Source organism: Astatotilapia calliptera, chromosome 20 (assembly GCF_964374335.1).
Source record: "Astatotilapia calliptera chromosome 20, fAstCal68.1, whole genome shotgun sequence".
In the NCBI taxonomy this organism is placed as follows: domain Eukaryota; kingdom Metazoa; phylum Chordata; class Actinopteri; order Cichliformes; family Cichlidae; genus Astatotilapia; species Astatotilapia calliptera.
In genome coordinates, this window is record NC_137441.1 from 10,700,937 (window position 1) to 10,721,407 (window position 20,471).

Sequence of the window (20,471 nt, forward strand, 5' to 3'; positions counted from 1 at the left end):
CATCCAGGGTGGGCTTTCCTGGCCCTAACTGCTGCTGTTTCAGGGCCTGTTCAACTCTCAAACACTTAAACACATTTAGATCTGGAAGCTGCCCAGTACAAATACTGTCTGATCTACTGGTCACTGTACATTTCTGCTGAAGCAGATGGAGCTTAAGTGTGTTGCTCAAGGGCCTTTCAGTGATGATAATGAGCAAGGGGCAAGTGTTACTGTTACTTATCTTCAGGGTTTAATCTGTTGGTTCAGGGACTGAACTTCCCAGTCTGACTCCTAGTTTTCTTGCTTAGAACCTCTGCACAAGTGTGAAAATGTTGCGTTAATATGTTACATATATGCACTGTAGTGATTTATGATGGTAGATTACAGCAGATCTTTGTAGTTATCAGCTGCACTTCGACATGGCTCTTAGTAGTGTCAGCCTGGTGGGTAGTATACTACTTTGGTGCTGGCAGAAACATCTTGTAGCTCACATCGAGTGAGAAAACAGGAGATAGAAAGGTTAGGATGCCAATTATCAGTTCATTTCTTAAAAATTAAAAAATACATGAAAGGTGGATCCTTGAAAGGAGACAGATAAAAAAAAAGTTAGGCCAGGCTTATTTGAGCTGTTGTGGAGGCCTACACAAGCATACCCATAATATGTCAGCAACTCTTCCTGCCTACAGACTGCTGTGGAAAGAAACCCTGCAGCGAGAGCAGAAAGAAGAGGAGGCGTAACAGTTCCAACAACTATTTGATAGATTACTCTGAGGCTTGGTACAAATGTTTATCCTCCTTAATGGAAGAATTTTAATGACTTTGTGGATCCTTTGACTTTTCATTTATCAGTAAGATAAAGTTTTCACTTACCCAGTTAAAGTCTCCAAAATACACAAAATATTGTGCAGATATTCATCATTCCAGATGATGTATTATAATTACTTAGCTTTACTTCTAGTGCCACTTGAGGATTCACATTGGTGGCTTTGCATTTTTATTAAACAAAAATTAATTGTAACGACTTAGAAGACTTATTTATCTTCTGTAACTTTTTGGTTTTAGACTAAATACCTGCAAAACCGTCATACGTGATACCAATCACCCTGAGCACATGTTAGCCTGCTAGCGAATGTCTGCGAATGTCATAGCTGCTAGCATGACAGCATACTGATGCAGCTATTAGCATGGCTGGTAACTCTTAGTCTTGTTTTTGTATGCTTAATTCCCCATTAAGAAATGTTCCTTTATTTAGATAGCGAGGCATTGTGGATCATTATTGTTGCAAGTTATTTCAGGATATGCATATTTAGATCTAGTCAGAGAAAAGGAACAAGCACCTTGCAAGGTCAATTTGCTTGGATGTCTGATATGACCTGTTTTTTATTCAGAAGATTAAGTTTTCTACCCCTGAGACTGTGTGTATTTGGTATTTAGTGCAGCCTCCACAAGGAGATATTTTTCTCAAATCTTAGTTTTGTTAAAAGGCATTGTCTGGTGTTTGATGGCATTCTTTAAAATAAAAATGGTTTATTTATCTGATTTTATTGGAGCGAGTAGTAAGGGCTTAGCTAGCTGTAAAACAGGGCTAATGTCTGTCATAAAACAAGTCTGTGTCCCCTATGTTCGTCCTCAGTGTGGAGGAGATAAAATTCTTGTACACATAACCATGAAAAGTAATTTGATTGGTCTGGCTTGATCAAATGTGAGGGACAAAAAGGAAAAACTGCCCATAAACCTCAGATGTAAGTGGATATCTTTAACAGCGCTACAATATCTACTGTAATGCATAATACAGTGGAGAGTGGAGACAGTGAGGCTTGTGATTGCTGTTTCATTGAACAGCCCACTCATTTTTAAATGTGTGATGGATGAAAGCATTCCTCAGTAATTTTCTCAATAACTGACAATGTTTGTGTAATTGTTCAATTCCCCATCTATGTATATATTCACAAGATGTTCATCACTGGTAACATCAGTCTGCATAACAGCAGCACAAGTTATTTTACATAATATATTTTGGGATGTATAAAGTGGTCCTGGCCCCTGAATAATATAAGCTTATCCTTTCCGCTGTCAGCCTCAATTTGAATAATTTATATGTAGCAATAAATAGAAGCAGAATCTCTGGCACCATCCTGGAGAATTGGCACTTGAGAAATAGGAAATTCCTTCTTTTTCCCCATATCACCATGACTTTAATGAAATCAGCAGCAGAAGTCTGCTCTTGTTATGCTTGTCTTCTCGTTCTGCTTTCTGAATCAAGGTCTTGCCCAATCACTCATCGCTCTGTCGGCAGGCTGATTTCAGCTGCACTTGTCACTCTGTGATTTCTGGAACAGATAAGAGCTCTGATTGAACATTTGTTTGGCCTCTGGAAACACCACAGGAGAATGGCTAGTAGTAGTTCATTTTGTTTCTGTGTGTGGTTAAACATCTCTCCTGGTCAGGCACAGCTGGCGCACGTATGGAAGCAACATCAGACTAGAAATAGCGTTAGTGCCTTGATCAAGTAAAGTCTTTGCAAATCAGAATTTTATGAAATAGGTTAAAATGGATCTCTTATGATTTTACTGTCATGTATACTTCTACAGCAGCAAATGCCTTTAGTACCCATGACCAGAGTTTCACATAATAAAGTCAACCTATGTACAAATAATGGTTGGGAGCCAAAGATTCAGGCTCATCTACACACTTTGTTTTAGTTTTTGTCTACTCTTAGCTCTTCATGATGTAATAAAGTTTGCATATCCCTTATACAGTAATATAAGGCAAACAAATGCTGTGAGCAATAAACGGCCCTGTTAGCCACAGGTCAAATACTTCATTTGTGAGGGGCAGCCAATTAAAAGATACAGTGGCTTGTTTCAGACAGTGGATGAACTGGCTGACTGCAAGATAAATAAACAGAATGTCTAAAAAAATTGAGTTGGAAATAGCACAAAAGCAAAAAAATAAAAATAAAATAAAAATTCCATACTATTCACCTAATGGTTGTTAAGTTATATAATTGTTGGTGAGCTCGTCATGAACAAAGTTGAAATGAAATCACAGAGCCTTACCCAAGGTTCTCTGGGAACCCAAAGATCTCCTTTCTCAGCTTATATTAGAGGAAGCCTATCCCAGCTACCATAGAGCGAGAGGGGTATATCCTGGACAGGTCGCCAATCGGACACGGGGCCCTCTCCAGACATTTGAAAAGAAAAGTCAGATTTAAAATATTCACTTTGGCATATGTTACACAAACACAGAAACACACACACAGACAAACATGCACACAGATCAGCTTCTCATTTCCCCAGTTGAAACATCTTAAGTCTATATACATGCAAATATTGTTCATTTCAGAGGTTTAACTTCTGGACACCAGACACTCTCTACTCACTGTGTGCACTCAGGAGATTTCAAGTTTCGCATTTGATTTGTCAGCATTGCATAGTATATCAAAACTGGCTTCTAAGCGACTGTCACAAAACTATTTTGTAAATATAATTTTCTCCTTCTGGTTGGATTCAGCAGATGGATTTTAAAGCAGCCTCTGCACATACTACTACATATATATTTAACTGGAGGCATGAGAGAGAGAGAGTTTGGAGCTAAATTGATCTCAGTGATACTTCAGCAGACGTAATAACATTTTTTTTGCTTTTTTATAGGTATATTTCCTCAAAATAATCAGTAGCGTTGGGACTTACCAAGTATTAGAAATGTAAAAACCAAGATCCAACTGGTCCAACTTAATGCTACATAGAAGTTTATAAGTTCAAGTTCTGTGAATGAATCTTTTGTTTCTGTCATGACCTGTATTTAATTTGGTGATTTACATTTTTGGGGCTCAGTGGCTAACAAACACATTTTTATATGTCACAAAAGGGAGTAAATATCAAAACCATGAATCGAATACATCAGCTATCCCTCTCCTATACCTTTTGTATCATTTACACCAGTGGTCCCCAACCAGGCTGCAAGAGTTGAGGCCCAGGTGTGAAATTTATGGTTTTCAGGGTTTTTATTGTTTTTTATCGTCATTTTTTAATCGTTTTTATCGTTAACTCAGTTTCCCTGGGTCTTTTCCAGTGTGTTATGAATTAATCTTCCTTTTTTGGTACTGGTTTTATTTTGTTGTATTTATCCGCGACACCATATTGTCGGACATAAACCGGTCCGTAGCACAAAAATGGTTGGGAACCGCTGATTTAGACGACTTTCATAAGACAGCTCCATCCATATATCCATTTTATCTTTTAAGTCAAACAAAGTATTTCACTGTTTTAGCCTTTCTGATTGTTTTCTGGTAAATTAATGCTTTATTATAACTTGTGTGTTTTTGCATTTATTCATGTAGTTTTTTCTTTCAAACATCTTCAAAAAATGTGAAAATCAGCCAAATGACTCCACCCTTTAATGTCAAACTGTTAATACCCACCTGTGAATGTTGGCAGTGTAGTGACACACAGGTGGAATATATTATGCTGGTTGAGAACAAGTCATGAATGGTCTGGTCTCCCTACTAATAAACCCCTCCCCTTTTTTTTCACGGACAGTACGTGCAGCCTAAATGAAGTGGAACTTGTTCAGGCATCAGACAACGCCCATGGTCGCTGCTAAGCCAACGGGAGCCAGTGCCTTGACTGTGACTCCAGCGCCGGTCGCGTTAGTCTCGGCAGACAACTCCACCGAACCAGTGAGCAAGAATGATGCCTTTGACGAGATCAAAAACAAGTTCCTGAATGAAATCGACAAGATCCCACGTGAGTGCCACGCAAGCCCCAATCATCCGATCAGCCATCAGTTCCCATTGATACAACTCTAAGCAATGAATTTGGAATTAGATTTTCTCTTTTTGCTGCAGGCATTTGCAGGCCTTTAATGTCTTTATTCAGTATTGATCACTGGCTGCTCTTCCTAATGGCAGAGAAATCTAATTTTCACTAGATCTAATTGCTAACCTACCACCTTTTACTAAATATATTTGGCTCAGGACGTGACAGGAGGCTTAATGATTGGTCGGTCAAATGTCACAGTATTTACTTGTAGCTTTTCTGTGTGGGTTCATCTGTACACTGGTCTGTATATGCTCCTCAGTGCCATCATGGGCCATCATTGCCATCGCTGTGGTCGCCGCTTTACTCATTCTAACATGCTGCTTCTGCATCGTCAAGAAGTGCTGTTTCAAAAAGAAGAAGAACAAGAAGGGCAAGAAGGGGAAGGGTGACATGGGAATGAAGAACCTGAAAGGTGGAGAGGTATGTTCTGCCTCAGGAGGACGTTTCCTGCCTGATATAATTTATAATTGTACTGAATATAAAGCAAAGCTAACAACAAATGTCTTTAACCTATATATGACTATAATAATAGGCCTATTATATAAAGGCTTAGGGGTGTTGTGTTTGGCATTGTAATAAAATAATAACAAAAAGCATTTTTCCATATTTTGCTCAAGTAGCTTTAAAAATAATTTAGCCTGTTTGAATTGTGTTGGATTTTAGGCTAGATGAAAACAGAGATTCTTTACAATTTTGATGTTTTCTAACCCAGTTTTTCTCCACAGTTGTTAATTACATTCTTTATCCACCATGGTTAATGTTTTTTAATTTATTTGTTTCTCTTTCTTTTTTTCATTTAATGTATTTGTCATTAATGTTATTGTTGCTCTTTCTCTCACTTATGCTTTGGGACTTGAGTGGAAAATGACAAGACTTTAACATACAGAACAGCCATTGTTTTTCTCCTCGTCCTGAAAGAGTAATTATTTAAATTACTAGTTAGTACAATGGTGTTGTTTTGGGCCTATAATTATTATTTTTTCCACAAACATGATTGATAATTTGATGAGGTGCAGTAACATATCTAAAATTGATGTTATTTTAAAACTCCAATGGACTTGCTGCACAAGATATGATTGTGCTAATGAGGGGGCTTCTCCGTCTGTCATTTTCCTCAGTCCCTACAGTGTAGCTAACTACATTTGCTGTGATTACCCTTCTTTGGTGTCTGCTGTGAGTTCAATCTCTTCCTTTGTCTCTGCTCTCCTCCTTCCTGCTTTGTGTCTTATGTGTGCTCCGTGTATCTTGACTGTGGTGGACTTCTCTGCCTACGGTAGGTCTGATAGCACGCGGCACCCCTCTCTGGCCACTCTGTGTAAGCACAGACCAGGGCAGGGTGGGAGCGGTGGTGGGAGTGGGGTTGGGCTGGGCTGGGCTTGGAGGGGTTGGATTGCAGTGATGATGACAATGAGTGCTATGGCTTCCTTAGTTTTTGCAAGCTTAGGTGCTGTGGGTGCTTGAGGACTCCATGGGAGCGATTAAGCTGCTTCGCAAAACCCACTGAACTGATATGCCGCACTAAATGCTATGTCTTGTATATCCAGAGATTGCAATTTTGGCATAAAAAACAACAAAAAACAGAACAGACATCTGTTTAAGTTGTCTATGGTTTGAAATGAACATGAAACTCATCCTATGGTTGAGCCTTTGAATGATGAGTGCACTGAGCAGCTCACTAGAGATCACTAACATGCATGTGCAAGGGGTAAGCTGGATATTTGTCAAATATTAGCTGAAACTTTACCTCACTGAGAGCTTGGAGCATGTTTCCACTATTAGAGGCCTCTATTGTGTATCACGACCAAAAATACTGATGTCTTACAAATAATTCCTCTTCAAAGATTTGCTAACTTAGCTATAAAATAAATATGGTGTACCCCAGGTTGTGCAAACATGCTCCGAGTTCCACAGCAGATAAAGATGTTTGTACCCCTTGACAAAGACCAGCATATGCCCTTGCAGTAGGTACCATTGAATGGCCACAACTTGACTTGAGAGTAACTTTCCTGGATGACCCATGCTGCTGACATACTAGGTGACAGTCATTGATCCCCTCTCTCTCCCTGAAGCACTTGGGTGCCATTGAAGAGAAATGGTGGGCCAGAATGTTTGCCCACATCTTCAGTCAAATGCAAAAGCCTGATTTTAGTCGATCCAAACCTAATGCCGCACGAGTCAACCGGCTGCTTTAGTACACATTCTGCTTAATAAAAACTCAGTACTGAGCTTACATTTCAACCCATGGAGTTGAAAGGGCATTCATTCAGACGTACCATTTCTTTATCTTTGAACCCCCTCTGAAAGTTCGAGAGGAACTGCTAATTCTCAGCATGATCCCTCAGTGGATGTGTACATTTCACTCGAGACATTAATATAGATTTTTGGGGGCCTCGACGTTTAAATGAAACATCAACGCATAACCTTTACCACACTTAAGACATCACAAGATAAACCATTTACATTTACCATCAGAAATAATCTTGGATCCTGCATTGTGTGGCCTGGCATGCTTGAATGAAAAGCATTTACAACAATAAAGATACAGAATGCCACGTAGGACACTGTGTGAGAATGTGAGTGTATTTGGTTGTGCGTGTGTGCGTGTGTGTGTGTGTGTGTGTGTGTGTGTGTGTGTGTGTGTGTGTGTGTGTGTGTGTGTGTGTGTGTGTGTGGGAGATGGGTGAGTGGGGGTGTGAAGCATGCATGTAAGTCTGCATGTTCAACAGCATTTTCGGGCCGTTCTAGGTAAAATAAAATAAAAAACTCTAGAGCCAGGGTATGGAGTGTAATATTTTGAGGGAAAAATACTCTAAGTACGAGATTATGTCCATAATGTACAAAAAGATTTATTTTTTGGGTTAAAAACCCTCCACTTAGCTTCAGTTTGCAAGGTTGGGTCAATGCTCCTGCTCCTTCCGTACGTGCTGGCTGCAGTAGAGAAAATTAAATGAATTTTAGCGTCCGGATTAGAAACTTTTTAGATTAGAAATTTTGTCTCATAATCACAATAATATGATGTCTACACATATGTGGCGTGGTGAGGTCGCTCCAGCCTTGGAGAGCAGGGCGATGTGGTTCCCTGACAGGAACATTTTTTCCTGTTTAACATAAAAATTGAATCAACTTTACGACTTATAGTGCTGTGCAAAAGTCTTGAGCCACCTTTTTTTGAAAGTTGGGAAATAGGTGCATTGAGCTATTTTCAAACATCCATGATTCAGAAATTTCACAGTTTGATTCTTAAGAACTTGACTTTCAGATACGGTTGATCTGCGCTAGACTGTTTTTTTAGGCCTGCCACGTCTTCTTTTGTTCTCCACTTGTCCAGTTTCGTCACATTTCTAAAGGTCATACCACATACCATCCATCCATCCATTCTCTTCCACTTATCCTTGTCAGGGATGCGGGGGGGCTTTAGCCTATCCCAGCTGTCTTAGAGAGGGAGGGTACACGCTGGACAGGTCGTCAGTCTGCCACAGGCATAATGCTACATACCATCCTGATATATTCCAAGTTTTTGGATAATAGCTTTTTGGGTATAACCTGTTGGTGCAAAATGCTATTTTATGCCTATGAAACTGTTATGTTTTTTGTAGACTCAACTTAAGAAATAGATGTTGCAACTTCCTCCTTGTAACAAAGTCCCTAAAGATACAAGACAAAATTGGTTCTTTGTTAAGTTGTCTGTTATGTGTAGACACAACACTGGTTCATTCCTTGTGTTAAGTGTATTTCTTATGCTTAAATGATTCATACTTCAGTGTTAAATAGCTTAATAAACAAAAAAGAAAACAGTCCTCTGAAAATGATCAGGTTTAAAGACTGGACTGGCAGCAATTATCCAAAGAAAAACTTTGCAAGGCTCTCAGAATGCCTGGGAAATTATTGCTCAAGACCACTTTAAAGATTACAAGAAACACTGACTCCTTGGAAGTAAAATATAAAGAAATGAGGGATGGCTCAAGTGTTTTGCACAGTTCTACAAATCACAGAATTTTCTCCCAATTCTCAAGTTATCATGTACCCCTTAGAATGGTCCTAACATGCCGCTGTATGCATCTAAGGACGTGCGTGCGTGTGGGTATGGTGGGGTTCAGTATGCTGTGCAGCGAGTGTGCGCGGTAGTGCATTATCTGTGTGGATGCCCTGTTCCTTTTCCAGATCAGTAAGTAGCTGGATCTCACGAAGACGTCAGTGTTTTTTCAGGAGGGGAGCCGTAGAAAAGGAGGCCACGCTGAGAGATTACCCAGTATCTTATAGCAAAATGAAAGTTTACTTTAAGATTCATATCTTAGCAAATTGCTCTTGCTAGATTAGTCGTGACCGCCTCTAAAGATATGGGACCCTGAAGAGTCACTGGGTGTAATGTAAAAGCAAGATGCACGATAACAGAAGATTTGAATTATCTTCTTCATCATGCCCTGATTATCTCAGGAGCAGTTAAATGTCAGTAAGCTGCTGAATGTTGTTCTGGCGTGTGATTAAGTGGGACAATAATTTGCATCAGCTCGAAAATCTGGACTCTGGAATAAATTATGAAATCTTTCAATCATTCACTTAGTTACAGCAGTCAGCCCAGAGTACAGTAATTGAAGCAAAGTCATAACAACAATATCAATGTAAACACATTAATGGGATTTAAGGTTGTCAGGAGGAGATAGATGCCAGACATTAATATAGTCTGGCTTACAGTAAACTGATTGCCAGACTGCCAATATCACCGCGGTTTGAGCAAGTTTGAGAGCTTTTCAAGAAGTGTCAGTAAGTACTGCGTCAGTGCTTTGATCAAATCACATCTACGCCTGATAGCGCTGTCCTTCACATTCACTCAGTGAGGACACTCAGCCTCTGTTGGAAACACTGTACACGGAGCCAACTAAATAGCAAGGACACCTAGCACTGCAATGCAATAATGCAGCAGCTCTGTAATAAATGTTAACTTGTTTTTGAAAAGCATCCCATGATATCCTTTAACGTGCTTGCTTTTGACATTGGCTCTTCGTTGCTGATACAGCGTTACTCTGTGTGGGATACGCCATCACAATTTTTCAGACTTTTTAAACAACTTAACATGACTCATTTGAAATGAGTCATGTTTGGGATTTGTGCAGCTACCTGTGTGATGCTGTTCCTTCAAAGTAAAAGTCCTCTTCCCTGCTCTGTTTCTGTTTTTTTGTCCACTCCTTGTAATATCACTATTACTGGTAGCTACACAAGTGAGTCATATTAATTTGAGATTTTACAGTGACTTTAAGAAGTGAAATTGAGACCTTCCAAGGGTTTAGCAGAGCTGTTGTACTAGATTGCATTGCAATGTAAGTTGTTCCTGTTTTTTTCGTTCACTCCTTTTCTATTTGCTTTTATTCTGTTGTTTCTCTCCTTAATCTCAATCTCTCTCTGCCCCTCTTTCTCAGTCTTTTACGTAACATACACTTCTATTGAAACAACACTTGTACAACAGTTTGTAGTTCCCTGCCTTTGATTTATGCAGATTTAAAAGACTCGTAGCGCTCATGAAAACAAAAAAAAAAAGAAAAACAGCAAATGGTGTCACCCAAGAAATAGTGAAATCAAGTCAGGTTGCAACCGTGGTCATCGATGAGCAGATTGCACTAGTAACACGGGGGTAAGTGGCAGGTAGGTGCTGTGACTAACCCGACTGCTGATACCCAAGGTTTGGTGTTCAGCACAGATGGCTCCGCTGAACCGTCATCTCACTCCTTTTTCTGCCACCGTCCCCCCTTCTGTCATTGCAGAAACCGCAGGATGACGATGATGAAGAAGATGATGTGGAACCTGGACTGACTGGGGATGAAAAAGAAGAGGAAGTGAAGGAGAAGGAAAAGTTAGGGAAGCTGCAGTACTCAATTGATTATGACTTCCAAGAGAACAAGGCAAGTGCTTGAGTAGTTTATTTGACATTTTCTTGTCAAAATGAACTCAAAGCAGACCCTGTGAGTAGTTACTAATGTGTGAAGCATCACATGCTAAATGTTCTTTTTAGCACATCTTCTGGTGTAGTAGTTCTTAGTTGATTTGCCAAAATAAAAATGAAACCAAAATTGGGTTTTTAGTTTTAGTTCAACCTTTCCTGCCTTAACTGCATAACTTCTTATTCCCTAGTTGACTGTGGGAATCCTGCAAGCCGCTGATCTCCTCTCCATGGACAGCGGTGGCACCTCAGATCCCTACGTGAAAGTCTTTGTCCTCCCAGACAAGAAGAAAAAGTTTGACACAAAGGTTCACAAGAAAACACTGAATCCTGTATTCAATGAGACCTTTACCTTTAAGGTAAGTTACTAGCAAAAGCTAAATGGCCTTTATTAATTACTTAGTAAAACAACATGAATGTCAAGTCATTTGATGTGTGGACAGGTCCTGATAAGAGTCAGCTTCTCCTTTAATTTCCCTCTTCTGTCCTCTAGAGCTGAGCAGGTACTATGTTTCTTATTTCTTTTCAACAGTGATGAAAAACAGCAGACACACTGAAGGTGTCTGACAAGGAGAATATGGTAGAGAATCAAATTAAAGGAGAGGGCCACCTCTGGTGCACTTTGCGTGCTGACACAGCTCTGTGAAAACAACTCAGCTTTACTTTGTCAAAGTCAGGGACAGGCAGCTGTGCTGAAGCAGCATGTTATGAAGCTAGACAATTCTGAGCTCCAGGCCAGGGGCAACAGCCAATACTGGTCTGATCTAGATTTATCTGATCTTTATACATCAAGTATCTTTTGTCATAAACCGTTAGAAATGTGTGCTCATTGCTACCGGTTGAATTAAACTTAAATTAGTAAAATAGGTAAATGGGTTGTTATCTTTCAGATACCATTCCAAGAGATGGGAGGAAAGACTCTGGTAATGTCCGTTTATGACTTTGATCGCTTCTCTAAGCATGACGTCATTGGAGAGATTAAAATACCCATGAACACCCTTGACTTGGCAAAGCCAATTGAGGAGTGGAGAGACCTGGACAGTGCAGATCAAGAAGAGGTAAGAAGAGTGTTACTACCTCTATCACACTGCTGATATCACTCTTTAAAAACCTGCTGTATGTCCACACAGGTGCCTCTTTAAAAGGCTATTCTAAGAAAGCTCTTTAATAAAAGTCCACTTTAAGCATAAATTAAAACAAAATACTTTTTTCCCTCTGGGATTCTTGTGCAGCTCATTCAAGAGTTTGGTCTTTCCCTTTTTGTTCTCCTTCAACCAGTATAGCATAGCTACAATTTCATTTCTGTATTTCTTCCTATGTCTCAGCAGTAATGTATGCTGTGACGCTACAGAGCTTCTTTTCCACTGGAATTATTTCTTGCTGATATGTTATTAACTTTGGATACATCAGCTATATAGATAGTATTAAAAATAAAGTAATGGCAGCAGGAATTATTGTTAATGAATATGCTTACTTAAAATGTTATATAAATGACACCGTTTCTGTATTTGTGCAAAGAAAAGGTTCTGCTTCAGATCTGCTTTAACTTTCTCTCCTCCTGCCTCGTCCTCACAGCCGGAGAAGCTGGGTGACATTTGCATCTCCCTGCGTTATGTCCCCACTGCCGGCAAACTCACCATCTGTATTCTGGAGGCCAAGAACCTCAAGAAAATGGATGTGGGTGGATTGTCAGGTGGGCTCCTCTATATATATATTTATTTATTTATATATACATATATGTACTGTACTAAGCTTAAATATTTTATTCCTTATTAATTTCTTTGGAGCAAAGAGACATTTAGGTGTAGCAAACTGCATTGTGCGGAGGAGAAAGCATGTGAGCACAGCCATTAGGTCGGTTCTGCTCTGCTCACGTGCTGATGCTGCAGTAGTCACCATGCAGCAACCCTCACGTCTTCTGGGTTCAGCGTTGGCCCCATCTGTTGGTGCATTAAAGCAGTGCGACTAAAGCGTGCATGTGCGAGGGATTTCTGTCAGCCTCTATCGTGATTTTCCTCTGTTTTTGTTTTCAGATCCATATGTGAAAATCAACCTTTTGCAGAATGGAAAGAGGCTGAAGAAGAAGAAGACGACAGTGAAAAAGAACACTTTGAATCCTTATTACAATGAGTCATTCAGCTTTGAGATCCCTCTTGAGCAAATGCAGGTAAGGATGCGGAATAGTCCTGTCAAATCTTTAACGTTTAGTAGGTGCAGAAAGAGTAACATTGCCAGGGGCGTAATTTCCAGGGGGGTTAGGGGGGTTATGACCCCCCCAATATTTAGACCCAACCAATGTAACCCCCCCAATAAAATTATGAATTATCTTGCATAAAAAGGCTGTTGATTTTCTTTACTCATTTCAGGTATTACCAGCAAAATAGTTGCATGTTTAATCATCTGGGAATTTACCCAGGGATCTGGGAATTTACCCCACCCCCACCCCGTCAATGTTCAGCACAAAGTTACGCCAATGAACACTGCATCCTGTCAACACATGCTGTTTAACGAGCGTTATATAAATGTTGTCTATCAAGTAATCTGTGATCAAGCATACCACGAACGACTGTGTGGCAGTTATATTTATATGAAATTGTCACTATCCCAAATTGTCTTTTATTTTATGAGAACATGATGTGGTATTTTCCAGTTAAGTGAGTATGTAAATCCACCTGTGTACACAGGCTTTCTAATTTTCAGGTCTTTCATGAAATTTATGATGGTACTTGTAGTTGTGAAGTAGAGTACACAAGAAGTGGGATCGGTGTGATGATTAGTGAGCTTTGGAGGTACTAGACATCTTATATTTCATGTACAGACATAAGAGTGATTTCAATATTCTCATCTAACTTTATTCAAACAATGAAAACCACCACACTAACACCCATTTATTATCACTTGTGACCAAAGGGACCACTGACCATGTAAACATATTTTTATCATGTGAAAAAGAAAGTTGTCATGTGACTCTATGATGAAAATGTTCTTTTCATGACTGTCACATGTTGCTGTGTGTTATAAAATAGAAGTTATATGTACTTTAGCACCAAAAACATTGTATATGATGACTTTCTGTGGCGTGTAGGACGCTATACACTAAGCATTGCTCATACTTTGCAGAAAGCATAAACACTCCCCAGGCTTCTGACACCAGTAACCAATTAAAATATCTTTCAGTAACGTCAGATTTCTACAGTCCACTTCAGATTTTGTAAACCTTTCTTCCTGCTCTCCCAGAAAATCCTAGCTGTGATCACAGTGCTGGATTACGACAAGATTGGCAAGAATGATGCCATTGGGAAGATCTTGGTAGGAAGCAAGTCCACAGGGGCTGGGCTGAAACACTGGTCCGACATGCTGGCCAACCCCCGTCGCCCCATTGCCCAGTGGCATCCACTGCAGCCAGAGGAAGAGGTGGATGCCGCTCTCGCAGCCCTGAATGCCAAGAAGTAAACCCACCTACACCATCTCCACACCTACCCACCCATGCATTTCCCATCATTTCCCAGTGTATATTCCAGACAAACACCCCAACTGCACATCTGCTCCCCTCTCCACATTTTTTTCCTTCTCCTCCTTCCTTCCCCACTGCCACCCTTCAAAAGATCCACTGATACCATTTGACATGAAGGGAGTAGTTTAAAAAAAGCATCATGTTATATAAAATCATGCCACTAAAAAAAGAAGATAAGTTACAGGATGGACAGATGCTCCGTTGATTTCCTTTAGATCTATTTTTGTATTGGGGTTGTGGTTCCATTATATTATAAGAATACATAGTAGAATATGAAGAAGGGTAAGAGTGCTATATGGGAATCTGGTCATAGAGGGGATAAAACATACAACATTCACTCATATTGTACTTCTTATCTTTTCCCTTTAGTGACACATGTTGCTTAGAATAGAGCTTAATAATAAAATGCTTTATACTGCCATATGATAGAGAAATAACACAAGCAGGTTCATTCCTTAGGTGTATTGTGCACCATGTTCCACACCTGCCAGTTATCATACTAGATGATTCTGTTAGTTTAAAGTACATTCCTAGAGGTGGGTAGCAAAGTAGGGATAGACACATATCCAGTTACCCACAAACACACTGCCGTTTTGATTAGTTACCCTTCCGCCCATCGTCTCAGGAAAACTGAGAGGAAAGTGAAACTCCATGCCTTTTTTTCTAAACGGGTTATTATTATTCTGATACTCAAGTAGACGAGAAAAATATTCAATTCAAGATCTTTTTGAGTGACCCAAGGCTCACGAGTAGTGTTAGTTTATCCTTAAAGTGGTGTGTCAGGGGAGAGGGAGGGAATAATGGATTTGGAGTAAAAAAGGGTATTTGTGTATATTTTTTTTTCCACCGTGCAAAAAGGCTGCATCTGTCATCGGAACAACAAGCGTGGAAATATCAGAGCAGGTACAACAAAGACTGATTCCAAGCACCAATGACATGATATTTACAAGGTGTCGATTACCGCCTGCAGTCTACCACCTCCCCTCCCAACGCCTCTGATTCTGTATCTCACTTGTTCAGTGCTACTGCCATTAGTCATGGACTTGACACAAGGGTTTTACTTCAAAGGAATCCCTATAACCGTCTTACAGTCATAAAGGAGACAAGCCTTCCAAGTAACAAAATAAGCAATTTTCAACTACCAGGGACGCCTTCCAGTTAGCAGTGTTGTTCTCTTCATTTCTTTCTTTCCCCTGTTTTTTTAATCTCTTTTTCCTTTTATCTCAGTTCCTTTTTTTCTATTTGACTTCAAACATTTTTGTTCCTTAAGCACTTTAAATCAAAATCTTACATTTAAGTACACTTAGAAACCAGAGCTTTAATCATTTACGTTAGTAGTTACTGCTAGCTGTAATAAAGAAAAACAAACAGACAGCAAGACAGTGATTGACTTTTTTTGTTGTTGTTGTTTTTGTTGCTTTTTTTTTTTGCCTCGGCTTTTTGCGTATGCGTTTTAATTGTTTGGATATTATATTTCTCACTTGATTGCGAGGGTGTGGTCTGGAAGAAGGCACTGATCCATGTGTATTTTATACACAGCTTACCAAACTGTTGAATATAATTGCACTATCGGGTATTTTTCTGTTCTGTGGTAAAACTGTTCTTTGATCTGTGTAGTTTTTCTGTGATAAAATGTTGTGAGATTGAATTTTTTCTGTGGCACCATGTGGCATGCCAAACGGGTCTCCTCATATAAATGAACCTGATAATAACAGAGAGATCCTTCAGTTTAATGCGTTTCTTAACAGAATGTTTTAGGTCCAGTACAGAGAGCCAAAATGTCGTGTAAAAAATAATTTAAAGTAAAAAGTCCTGCTGAAAATTAAAAATGCAGATATTTTAAATCCTTTTAGCTTATTTTGTCCAAATCTATAAACTGAACCAGGGCACATCTTAAAAATACTTTTTTTTAAGTTTCTGTGGTCTAAAAACTTCTACAGTCCTGGTCTCCTGCAGCTTGAATCATACATGAGATACCCACAGTCCTCAGCTTGACAAGCCCAACACAGATGTCTAAGAATGATATGATATTGTGCATATTTTGGCTATACAAGTTTGGCTCTCTATATTTGTATATTAATATTCTGTTCAAGAGAAATATTGGGAATGAACAAAGCCCAAACTCATCAGGTCTGAATAAAGCAGAAAAGGCTCCTGATATGTGTAGAGTGTTTGGACCCCAATAAACTTCCTTGCTGAGCTAGCTATGAATAAAATTTTTTTAAAAACATACAAAAAAAAGCAAATCCTGCTGTCTGAAAGCACCAACGGCAAAAGCTACCCATTAACTGTGTGCAATATAAGTCAATGTAAAGTAAATGCGGTCGGCTTTTTAGACATTACCACAGCTTTTTGGGAATTTAATGAATGTTGGAAATCATAGGTTTTTCTTTCAAACTTTGACAGGAGTTGAGTTTTTCACGTCCCATCATTCTTTTCTTCAGTTAACGAAAACAACACTAAAGAAAAGGCAACACGGAAGCAATCAAGCAACCCATTGGTGTGTAGTTTTGCCTATATACATAGTTCATACACGTTGATACTGCATGTTTATACAAAATACTGTACATAAGAGCATGTTTTAGAGACGAAGCAAAAATATCTCGTGTACGTAAATGGGTGTCATTTGTCATTTTAATAACACGACGAAGGGAAAAAAGATGCACTGTATATTTTCTAAAATGAAACAAATGTGTATTTATTTTCCATGAGGGTCACTGGAGAGAATGTCATACAGATATTAGAATAATATTACTAATAAGATCCTTTCCACGCCTGAAATTCTTAAGCAAGTGTGTCGTCCAGTACTGTGTGTGAGTTCATGTAGGATGAAAATGTAGCCGCATGCTTGCTATCTAATTCTGTGTGATCAGAATTTTTATTTTTATTTTTATCTGCCATCTGTTTTGTTTCAGCACCTTTCTGAAGGCCAATATTTGACACATTTCTGAATTTTAATTGCTATTGCTTTTTTTTTTTATTTCAAAAAATGTATTTAGGGTTTTTAATGTTTGGGAAAGGGGATCTCCAAGTCTAAGATATAAGCAGTTTCTAATAGCAGAGTTGACGCAGTGTGATTCTGAAATAACTTATTAGAAAAGGCTGAATAAATGTGCAATTTGTAGGTGGATTGTAGGAGTCAGTTTTCTGCCAGCACTGACCAAGAAAGATGTCTGTTGGATCATATCTTTATAGAAAATACATTTCCTGGGGCCAAAAGACAAATAGTTCCATTCCAGTGAACGCGAATGACTTGGAATCCCTTTTTGTCTCTTCTTTACTTGGAAGTTTTTACTTTTTTCTTCTATTTAAATGACCTGAAATACTTCACGGCTGTGTCTCTTTTGCTGTGTTTATTATACAATACGTGTACATGTATACAAGATAAACGAATAAGATAAAACTAAAGCCATAAAACTCAAGCACTAACTCTTTAGAGCTCAGCTGAGTAGCTAGAGTTTATTTATGAAGAAAAAAATCTGACATGTCTTCATTTTCCTTGGCCAGTGTTTCTCTTTTACATTCCTTTCAGAGGTCTTTGTTCATCAAGAGGGCAAAAATCCATTTAATGTATATGTGAGCATTGAGAACAGTTGTGAGTTTAGTAGAGTGAGTGTGTCTTTTTCTACTTTCGGAGCTGTTGATGTCCTTGTTTCATAGAGGTAGCTGATTTTCCAGTATTGTGATTAGCCTTGTTTTGATAGTATAAATAATAGATATGACATCACAATAGATTCTCAATAATAACGCTAAGAATTATATATATATATGTATATATATATACGAGAGCGTGTTCTATACTTGGGCCGAGTGCAATTTATGAACCAAACTGGGTCACTCTTCTAGTTTCTCTTCTTCCAGTTTAGCAGAGTTTAGAATGTACTGGTGACTACATGTACAATTAATAAGAAGTTACCCTTGTTTTTGTTGTTTTCTTTTTATTTCTTTTCATTTTTTTTATTTGAGCAAACTGCTCAAGCAACAAAAATGAGAGCAAAAGCTGAGAAACTTAATAGTGGAATCCAAGTTTTAAACCTGAATCCCTCCCATAGAACTATGCATAGAGTTATGATTTTCGCAGGCACATGGCAGAAAAAATCATTTTGATGTCATGCACGTAAAATTAAACGAAAGAAATAGTTTCACATTTTGGGAAATGACTTGCCAGTTTGCAGAGAGTTTGAAAAGACGACTGATTCCACAGTCCACACTAAAATATGAAGCTTGTGTTATTTAGTCATCCTGAAATCAGTTGTTGATGGAACAAAAAAACACTCCTCTAGTTTGTTTTATTCCTTTTTTTTCTTTTCTGTCTTTGAACATTTTAAACAGTGGTATTATGTGTTACTTTGTGAGCTTTAGTGGTGCTAGTAGGCATATTTTCTTACTTCGAGTGAGGCAACCTCTTTTTCCAGTCTTTGTGCTGAGCTTTATACTTAAAAAAGCAAAAAAAAAAAACAATGACACAGGGGTGGTGTCAGCCAATCAATAATAGGCAAGAGCATGAGCAAGTTTTCCAAGTGTGGAACTATTCCTTTAAGTTCACCTCAATCCTGCCAGATCTGTCAAACTGCCACACCTGTTCTGGTAACAATCTGCAGTGTGTTGTGTGACGCTACACATTGTCTAATGCAATATAGTTTTTACTCACTGTCCCGTTAACGCTATAGACTGTGACCAAATGATGCACTGAGAATAATTTAAACACAAAATTTCAGCGCATTTCTAAAAATACTGCCACTACCTGATTACGGTTGCCTTCACTCATCACCACTGTTTGAATCTGCAAAGCCACAATAACAGTACACGCAGAGCAGTGACAAACACTTCAGATGATGAGGCAAAGGTGATTACAGGTAAACCTATAGCACACTTTAGAGATATATTTTTGGTTTTTTTTTAGTACCTTTTACTGCTCGGGTCACTGCAGTCGCATGACCGCTGGACAAGTTCTATGGGGGACTGGTAGTTGTGTGTATTTGGGTATGTGGGAAAAAAAGACGAGGTGTATGCCCTTTAGCAGACACGGTGCAAAACCACAGCATTGGATTATACAATATACAGTACAGGTCTGCATGCATGGGACACATTACTCATTCGTAAATGTGCATCTTTGTGCGTTTGACTGTAATGGTCAAACAACAGTCTTAGTTGTGTTTTGAACCTGGAAATGAATCTGTTCTCTTACTGGTTGTGGAACTGTGTAATATCTTTATGCACATCCGCATCTGAAGCTGTGTGCTCTTTCAGCTGTGCAGACAGCTGAAAGAGCACCGGTCACACAGTTGTGGTTTGTTTGTTTTATTCGATTTTTCTGCAAACGCTGGGATTTAAAAAGGGAAACCATCCAAAGTTCAGCAGATCTTTTACCACCTTGTCAAAATGTGTCGAGGAGCCTCTCAGCGGGTAAAAACGCCACTTTGAAACATGATGTCTTGTCTCCTCTATTACTCGCTGTACTTCTCCTTTGTATTCTTGTGCATATGTGTAATCACTTCTTCTGCCATTTAATTTTTTGTGATGTATGCCTTTAATGTAGAATATAGAGATGTGCCACCAAACTCTGTCACATTTGCTTTCTCATTGCGTCTTTGTCTCGTTTACGTGTAACCAACCATGTACCGTCGGTTTCATGATGCTGAATAGGAAGCAAGCTCACTGATTTCTCCACTGAAGCTGCTTTTGCTGGGCGTAAAGAATGCCGGCCTTCATGTTTACAACATGGACATACTGTATACTGCCAAACATGCAGGAGCGTACCAAACTCCCCTCTTGAGCGCTTAGTCCTCCACCCCTCATCCCTGATGCAACTGTATTCTCAAGACTCTTCTTTTCCCTTTTTATTTTCACCTCTTTCTCTTCATCCTCTTTTAAAGCATCAGAGGACAGTCAGGTTGTGTCCTCTAGCCGTGTTTCTTCGTGTCTAGTGTCGTGGTGCGCGTGTTCATGTCAGTACTTGTGCCTACTGTGGATCGCATGCTTTAGCCCTTGACTGGACACAAACGTTGCTCACAAACTCCTCTTGACCCTTATGTGGACAAACGTTGGGGATCCTTATAAAGTTATCAAGGGAACCAAATAACTTATTACAAATTTATCATATGTGTTAACAGTTCTGTAAAAACAAATAGGAAATAAAGGCCTTTTAATTACCATGACTTGTTTGTGTTTAATACCCAGTTCCTCTTCCTCTGTTCGTTGTGTGTTAATGTCACAAAAACAA

General features: G+C 39.1%; 1 protein-coding gene across 7 annotated transcripts in view; it reads left to right on the top strand.

The window, feature by feature from the left end:
- The window catches only part of LOC145422889 (synaptotagmin-2-like), a 62,115-nt gene extending 41,709 nt beyond the window's left edge, over nt 1-20,406 (top strand). For 5 of the 7 annotated variants that reach the window (XM_080294814.1, XM_080294810.1, XM_080294813.1 and 2 more), the window contains 8 exons: nt 4,521-4,727; nt 5,062-5,222; nt 10,559-10,696; nt 10,926-11,093; nt 11,625-11,792; nt 12,310-12,427; nt 12,768-12,901; nt 13,972-20,406. In XM_080294814.1, the coding sequence (XP_080150940.1) occupies nt 4,535-4,727; nt 5,062-5,222; nt 10,559-10,696; nt 10,926-11,093; nt 11,625-11,792; nt 12,310-12,427; nt 12,768-12,901; nt 13,972-14,187 (1,296 nt within the window). In that variant the 5' untranslated portion in view covers nt 4,521-4,534 and the 3' untranslated portion in view covers nt 14,188-20,406. The remainder of the gene's footprint in view (nt 1-4,520; nt 4,728-5,061; nt 5,223-10,558; nt 10,697-10,925; nt 11,094-11,624; nt 11,793-12,309; nt 12,428-12,767; nt 12,902-13,971) is intronic. The other 2 variants (XM_080294815.1, XM_080294816.1) reach the window with 1 other exon arrangement.
- The last annotated feature ends 65 nt before the right edge of the window (nt 20,407-20,471 follow it).